Source organism: Armigeres subalbatus, chromosome 2, assembly GCF_024139115.2.
Source record: "Armigeres subalbatus isolate Guangzhou_Male chromosome 2, GZ_Asu_2, whole genome shotgun sequence".
Lineage (NCBI taxonomy): Eukaryota > Metazoa > Arthropoda > Insecta > Diptera > Culicidae > Armigeres > Armigeres subalbatus.
The window spans coordinates 304,596,821-304,605,870 of NC_085140.1; the positions used below are offsets into that span (position 1 = coordinate 304,596,821).

The 9,050-nt window shown below is 44.1% G+C and overlaps 1 protein-coding gene across 1 annotated transcript; it reads right to left on the minus strand.

The window, feature by feature from the left end:
• Positions 1 to 1,774: 1,774 nt before the first annotated feature.
• LOC134209835 (uncharacterized) lies at positions 1,775 to 2,458 on the minus strand. The gene has a single exon (XM_062685859.1). It carries the CDS (start codon positions 2,456 to 2,458, stop codon positions 1,775 to 1,777), a length of 684 nt encoding a protein of 227 aa, XP_062541843.1.
• Positions 2,459 to 9,050: the final 6,592 nt, after the last annotated feature.

A 9,050-nucleotide genomic window follows, 5' to 3' on the forward strand; every position in this document is an offset into this window, starting at 1 on the left:
AGAAATAATAACAAATATAATTGAAAACTTTCACCAAGAAAAAACTCTCGAACAACATTCGAAAGCTATAAAGGTGACGAATGTTTTTCATTCGACTTGAGTCGTTTTTCAGTGTGCTAACGAGTTTCCATAATGCCAAACCATCTCGTTATTTTTGTACCTCCTCTAGCATACTCGAACGATGAGTCGTTTTCGAGATCGAATCAAAACCCGTAATGCCAAACACGTTCGAGTTGATAGAATTACCTTAGAATCGAGATGCACAATGCCACCCCTGGTTTTCACGGCATTTTGAAGGATTTGCAGTACAGCAAAGATCAGGTCTGTTGTCGAGCGGCCGTCAACGAAGCCGGCTTGATAACAAAAGAAGTCTCCAATCAATAGTTTCGCCGATAATACCAATATCCCACTTTTTCCAAAACCATCCTACTGTGGACCGGGCAGGGCCGGATTTATCCGGAAGGGGGCCCCGGGGCCGACAGCTTGTGGGGGCCCCAAAATGAACAAAAAAGGTTGGTTTTGGTACATAAGAATTGTGAAGGCCCGATCGACTCAGCTCGTCGAATTGAACAAATGTCTATCTGTCCGTGTGTATGTGTGTAAGTGTGCACACGAGAACCAAAAAACATTAGCCACTTTTTCATATAGTAATTCTTAACCGATTTTCTCGCAACAAGTTGCATTCAACAGGGGACAAAGCCTTGTTGATCACTATTGAATTTGATAACGATCGACCATTGCGTTTAAAAGTAATTAAGAAAATGGAATCGAATTATATAAGCGCCATATAAGGTTGGTGTCTTGGCTAAATGCGAGAAAGGCAGTATCATCACTCGGTGAATTAAGTTAAGTTTTTTTTTGCACTTCAGATCTTCGAATTGCATCTGCCAGAGCTATGTTGAATAGCAAATTAGAGAGCGCATCGCCCTGCTTCAATCCATCTAAGTAACCCCACGAACGAGTCGGATGTCTTAACAGATATTCCGGCGCTCGGTATGGATCCACCAGCGTCGCACGAATTAGCCTATTAAGCTTTGCCGGAAAGCCATGTTCCGAAGATCCACTATGGAACCTTTAGTAGTTCTTCTATATAAGAGATTCTTCAGACTCTCATAAATTCTTTCGGAAATTTTCGTACAAGGATCAGACAAAAATTTCCGAAAGTTTCCGCGTTTGGAAATCCGGTACCGATTCTTCTTCAATGGTTCTACATTTAAACTGGAACATGGCCTGCTTTTCATCTTATTCTATTCTATTCTATTCTATTCTATTCTATTCTATTCCATTCCATCCTATTCCATTCTATTCTATTCCATTCTATTCCATCCCATTCCCATCCCATCCTTCCCATCCCATCCCATTCTATCCCCATCCCATTCTATTCTATCCCATTCTATTCTATTCTATCCCATCCCCATCCCATTTCTATTCTATTCTATTCTATCCCATCCCATCCCATCCCATCCCCATCCCCATCCCATCCCCATCCCATCCACATCCCATCCCCATCCCATCCACATCCCATCCCCATCCAATCCAAATCCCATCCCCATCCAATCCCCATCCCATCCCCATCCCCATCCCCATCCCCATCCCCATCCATCCCCTCCCCATCCCATCCCAACCCCACCCCCATCCCATCCCCAACCCATCCCCACCCCATCCCCACCCCATCCCAATCCCAACCCCATCCCAACCCCATCCCATCCCCATCCCATCCCAATCCACTCCCCATCCCCTCCCAATCCCCTCCCCATCCCCTCCCATCTCCATCCTATCCATCCCATCCCATCCCATCCCCATCCCCATCCCCATCCCATCCCATCATCCCATCCCATCCCCATCCCATCCCATCCCCATTCCCCATCCCATCCCATCCCATCCCATCCCCATCCCATCCCCTCCCCATCCCCTCCCCATCCCCTCCCCATCCCATCCCCATCCCATCCCCATCCCAATCCCATCCCATCCCATCCCATCCATTCCCATCCCCATCCATCCCATCCCCATCCCATCCCCATCCCATCCCATCCCATCCCATCCCATCCCCATCCCATCCCATCCCATCCCATCCCATCCCCATCCCATCCCATCCCATCCCATCCCATCCCATCCATCCATCCCATCCATCCCATCCCATCCCATCCCATCCCCATCCCATCCCCATCCCATCCCATCCCATCCCATCCCATCCCCATCCCCATCCCATCCCATCCCATCCCCATCCCCATCCCATCCCATCCCATCCCCATCCCATCCCATCCCATCCCCATCCCATCCCATCCCATCCCATCCCCATCCCATCCCATCCATCCATCCCATCCCATCCCATCCCATCCCCATCCCATCCCATCCCATCCCATTCCCATCCCATCTCCATCCCATCATTCCATTCTATCTCATTCCATTCCCATTCATTCCCATCTCTATTCCCATCTCCATTCCATCCATTCCTCATTCTATTCTATTCCCATTCTATTCTCCATTCTATTCTATTCTATTCCCATCTCCATTCTATTCCCATTCTATTCTATTCTATTCTATTCTATTCTATTCTATTCTATACTATTCTATTCTATTCTATTCTATTCTATTCTATTCTATTCTATTCCATTCCATTCCATTCTATTCTATTCTATTCTATTCTATTCTATTCTATTCTATTCTATTCTATTCTATTCTATTCTATTCTATTCTATTCTATTCTATTCCATTTTATTTTATTCTATTCTATTCTATTCTATTCTATTCTATTCTATTCTATTCTATTGGCGTTTGCCTTTCCTCAGTTATTATTGCTTTTTGCATTGAAACTTTTCGTTCCGTCCTTGAGCGATTAGAAACTATCTGTTGCTGTTGTTTTGTTTTTGGTCCAATATTGCGCAGTTCCCACCTCGATGGACTCCGCACTTCAGAAGTGCGAGAATGAAATAAGTGCGGTTTGAGAGAATGACAGCTCAACTTGTCAAAGTGAAATGTCATAATTGACATTATTCATCGTTCACAACTTTTGCATACATAAACAAAATACAATTCTAATTTTACGCGGCTATAAATTTGCTCATGGTTTTGGACAAATAATTACAAATGCTTCAATAGAATCCATAAAAGATTTAAATGAGGGGGTTAGGAGCAGAGAAGAGAAGAGATTCAAAATAGTATTTCCACAGATAACAGATATTTAACAGAGTCTATCAATTATATATAGAGTTGTGCAAATAGGGAAGCCAAATCTACCTATTGAACTGTCAAACCGTCTACCTATCGAGCAAAGTAAACAAATGCTAGTTGGTAAGGCGGAAGTATTGTTATCGCCTAATTATTATTATGGCGAATTAAAACGAATGTATTGCATTTGTTCTGGAAACAGCTCCAAAGCACTTCAATACACCCCACAATAAAGTAGCAACAAGAAACTGTATGCACTATGTGGGGGACTGGTATTTCTCTAGAAATTGTGCCAAAGAATTCTCAAACATTTTCGATAATATCTATAGATAGAACAATAAGGGTCTTTCTCATTTGGAGGATCAAACTTAAAAGTGACAGTTCAAAATAAAAAAATCATCCGATCATAAGAATGGCTGGTGTTACCCAGCATTTCCAATAAGCTATCGATGAAAAATAATTCGATATCTGTCAGTAAGCTTGCTCTGCGAGCAGGGTTATTTGATTATTATTGAAATGTCACTTTTACGTTTAATTTCGGTTTAATTCTCCAAATGAGACGGACCCTAAATAGTCAAACCTTTTGGAAAACACATGGTATACCATGTGTTTTCCAAAAGGTTTGACTATTTATTGTTGTCAGAGAAACCTATGGAATCTACTTGATGTAGACGATAAATGCCAAAACATAAAATAGATTGAGAGGCTATAGCCTCCTAATTTAGGAGTCTTAAACTTCGAAGCTAGTTACGCCAATGACAGCAACATAATGATTTTGTTCGATGAATCTTATACAAAGGCTGGTTTCCTACCCGCCGCTGCCAGCACCTAAGTGCTAACGTATATGTGAAAATAGCCAGCATGAGTTAACCAACTGAAGTTTGTATGGCGAACGACATCTAACGCGGGTTTTCAATACAGTAATATCCCGATTTTATCACCCCCCCTGGTGAATTTTGGGGTGATAAAACAGGGTATGTGACAAAATCGGGAAAAAAATATTTTTTTCAATTCGTTTCACAAATATCAGTCATTTTATGCCTTGGAAAGGCAAAATGCGTGAACGGTATCCGTTATTTCCTGTCGAAAATGCTTACAGAATCCTGCCCAGGTGCTCAGAAGTCATTTATAATAAACTACAGGCGGTGAAAGATATTGCATGGGAATCAACGTTGTTTACGGTATTATTTACGAAAATTAAAAAAATGAATAAAATTTTCAACTTTTTTTGGGGTGACAAAATTGGGACGTGATAAAATCGGGTCGAAAACGTGATAAAATCTGGGGTAGACAAAATCGGGGAGTGACAAAATTGGGTCAATACTGTAGTAGGAACTTTTCACGAAAAACTATTTGGTACCAGTTATGTGGGAAGGTGTCCTCTACTACGCCTACCAAATATTTTTTCGATTAAGGTGCTTATTTTCGGAACATTAAACATTAGATGCCTGATTTCCAAAAGTTAACTCCTAGTGTGCCGCTGTAAGCAGGCGACTCATTAATCTTGCATTTCGCTTTAGGGTATTCTAACATATATTATTACAGTGTCCGTTCAATAACTGCAACATGTTTACTTTTCAGTTGAGGAATGCCGTTCGATAACTGCAACGCATTCTACAGGGGATGTCCAAAATAACTGGGATAGGCAAATTTTGGGCATAATTAGATGTGTTATAAGGGTTTGTTCACAAATTACGTAACGCAAAAATCGGAGTTTTTGATCCCTCCCTCCCCAACCTAACAAAAAGAAACATTATTTGTACTCCCTCCTCCCCTTATAATGCGTAACTGTGAAAATTTTGAAGGCTTTTTTTCTTTTTTATGAAGCATGTCGATTTTTAGTATTTGTTTGAATATTGCTAGGTGAAGGATAACAACAGGTATTCTTAAATCATGAACAAAAACTAAGGATTGAAATATTCTATTCTATTGCTGATTGAGGCACGACATAAATTCCGTTTCAGAGAAGCTCCGAAGCTCGATAGTCTGTCGGGAATGCATATCGGTTTCTTATGGAATCTAATGTTGCTACCATCAAAAATGTATAGCTTCCAGCTTCTATGTATCTAAAATACGGAATTTTTGTTTCACCGTTCTGAAGTCCTGTAAACCCCAGCCTACATAAGCACATAAGAACAAAATCCGTCGACAAGATTTACGAGGTGTGAGGCCCCTTGCGAGAAACTCGTGTAAGGTACCCAGGGCAAGTGGGATCTAAAAACGCTAGTTCAGCAAAATTGTTAACGCATACTTAGAAAACAGGTTATTTCAGAACACTAACCACTGATACATCATTATATGCTTCCATTGTTGAAGTGTAGAGGTGTTGGAAGCCACATTACATTACAAAAATATTGGTAGTGCAAGAAATAAATTTACCTTCAGGACTCACTAACCCCTTCAAACGGGGCAAGTGGGACCTATTCTGTTTTCTACTGTAGAACGAAACTAATTTGAGGAATGTAGATAGAATATTCATAATATTTCTGAGTATTAGTATTTTCAGATCATGGATGAAGATTGGTTGCATGTCGGACTTTATTTTTGCAACAAGATAGCGATTATAATTTTAGTAGATATGAGAACAAGACAACAGCCGATTTACTGTTTATTTGACTGTTGTCTTGTTTTCCAATAGCTTACTTTTGTATAACATGTTTTAGGTGGCAAGGATGAGCAAACCTTTATTCACTTTTCGTATAAATAAATATTTCTCTTTAAAACACAAATTATAACATAAATCAATACTTCAGAAGAAACGTTTTAGTCAGGCGATGGGCAGTGTTTTAATGTGAACAAAATAGCCAATTTATGTGTAAAGGACTTTATTTATCTGAAAATCTGATGCGAAGTTTGAAAATAACAAAACACAAGACAAATCCTGTTGACCTATTGTAGAATAAATGGATTATTTGCACTGTAAACGGAAGGATATCGCATAGTTATGGCCATTGCTTTTCTTCATGCGGGAGATAATTTTCAGAATGTAAAATACACATTTGGTAATTTACTGTACAATACTTTTTAACAACGAAATCAAACTGCATCTGATTCAGATCCATATGATATAAATGACGAAGCTACTTTTCACTAGACAACCATCTATTCATTTATTTAGTTAACATCTAAACAGATAACACTGAATCAACAATTTGACGCCACAATGCACGGTTCGAGGCCGCATCTCTCCATCCTCGGATACGCCCCACGCTCGCCAAGTCGTTCTGCACCTGGTCTGCCCATCTCGCTCGCTGCGCTCCACGCCGTCTCGTACCTGCCGGATCGGAAGCGAACACCATCTTTGCAGGGTTGCTGTCCGGCATTCTTGCAACATGTCCTGCCCATCGTACCCTTCCGGCTTTAGCTACCTTCTGGATACTGGGTTCGCCGTAGAGTTGGGCGAGCTCATGGTTCATTCTTCGCCGCCACACACCGTCTTCTTGCACACCGCCAAAGATGGTCCTAAGCACCCGTCTCTCGAATACTCCGAGTGCTTGCAAGTCCTCCTCGAGCATTGTCCATGTTTCATGTCCGTAGAGGACTACCGGTTTTATTAACGTCTTGTACATGACACATTTGGTGCGGTGGCGAATCTTTTCGACCGCAGTTTCTTCTGGAGCCCGTAGTAGGCCCGACTTCCACAGATGATGCGCCTTCGTATTTCACGACTAACGTTGTTGTCAGCCGTTAGCAAGGATCCGAGGTAGACGAATTCCTCGACCACCTCGAAGGTATCCCCGTCTATCGTAACACTGCTTCCCAGGCGGACCCTGTCGCGCTCGGTTCCACCCACAAGCATGTACTTTGTATTTGACGCATTCACCACCAGTCCAACTTTTGTTGCTTCACGTTTCAGGCGGGTGTACAGTTCTGCCACCTTTGCAAATGTTCGGCCGACAATGTCCATGTCATCCGCGAAGCAAATAAATTGACTGGATCTGTTGAAAATCGTACCCCGGCTGTTACACCCGGCTCTCCGCATGACACCTTCTAGCGCAATGTTGAACAACAGGCACGAAAGTCCATCACCTTGTCTTAGTCCCCGGCGCGATTCGAACGAACTGGAGTGTTTGCACACCATCCACCGTTGCTTTGATCAGTCTGGTAAGCTTCCCAGGGAAGCTGTTCTCGTCCATAATTTTCCATAGCTCTACGCGGTCTATACTGTCGTATGCCGCCTTGAAATCAACGAACAGATGGTGCGTTGGGACCTGGTATTCACGGCATTTTTGAAGGATTTGCCGTACAGTAAAGATCTGGTCCGTTGTCGAGCGGCCGTCAACGAAGCCGGCTTGATAACTTCCCACGAACTCGTTCACTAATGGTGACAGACGACGGAAGATGATATGGGATATCACTTTGTAGGCGGCATTAAGGATGGTGATCGCTCGAAAGTTCTCACACTCCAGTTTGTCGCCTTTCTTGTAGATGGGGCATATAACTCCTTCCTTCCACTCCTCCGGTAGCTGTTCGGTTTCCCAGATTCTGACTATCAGTATGTGCAGGCAAGTGGCCAGCTTTTCCGGGCCCATCTTGATGAGCTCAGCTCCGATACCATCCTTACCAGCTGCTTTATTGGTCTTTAGCTGTTGAATGGCATCCTTAACTTCCCTCAAGGTGGGGGCTGGTTGGCTTCCATCGTCCGCTGAACTGACGTAGTCATCTCCTCCGCTGCCTTGACTTTCACTGCCTGTACTCTCAGCGCCATGCAGATGTTCCTCGTAGTGCTGCTTCCACCTTTCGATCACCACACGTTCGTCCGTCAAGATGCTCCCATCCTTATCCCGGCACATTTCGGCTCGCGGCACGAAGCCTTTGCGGGATGCGTTGAGCTTCTGATAGAACTTGCGTGTATCTTGAGAACGGCACAGCTGTTCCATCTCCTCGCACTCCGCTTCTTCCAGGCGGCGTTTCTTCTCCTGAAAAAGGCGGGTCTGCTGTCTCCGCTTCCGTCTATAACGTTCCACGTTCTGCCGGGTACCTTGCTGCAGCGCGACCGCCCGCGCTGCGTCTTTCTCCTCCAGAATCTGTCTGCACTCTTCGTCGAACCAATCGTTCCGTCGACTTCGACCCATATACCCGACGTTGTTCTCCGCTGCGTCGTTAATGGCTGCTTTAACTGTACTCCAGCAGTCCTCAAGAGGGGCCCCATCGAGCTCACCCTCTTCCGGCAACGCTGCCTCGAGATGCTGCGCGTATGCAGTGGCGACATCAGGTTGCTTCAGTCGCTCTAGGTCGTACCGCGGCGGTCGTCGGTACCGAACATTGTTGATGACGGATAGTTTTGGGCGCAGTTTAACCATCACCAGATAGTGGTCCGAGTCGATGTTAGCGCCACGATATGTCCTGACGTCGATAATGTCGGAGAAGTGCCGTCCATCAATCAGAACGTGGTCGATTTGTGATTCTGTCTGCAGTGGTGATCTCCAGGTGTACCGATACGGGAGGCTGTGTTGGAAGTAGGTGCTACGAATGGCCATATTCTTGGAGGCGGCGAAATCAATTAGTCGTAGGCCGTTTTCGTTCGTCAGCCGGTGAGCGCTGAACTTTCCAATAGTCGGTCTAAACTCCTCCTCTTGGCCAACCTGAGCGTTCAAATCTCCTATGATGATTTTGACGTCGTGGCTTGGGCAGCTGTCGTACTCACGTTCCAGCTGCGCGTAGAATGCGTCTTTATCATCATCAGTGCTTCCGGAGTGTGGGCTATGGACGTTGATTATGCTGAAGTTGAAGAACCGGCCTTTGATCCTCAACCTGCACATTCTTTCATTGATCGGCCACCACCCGATCACGCGCCTTTGCATATCGCCCATCACTATGAAAGCTGTTCCCAGCTCGTGTGTGTTGCCGCAGCTCTGGTAGATGGTATGATTACCTCTAAA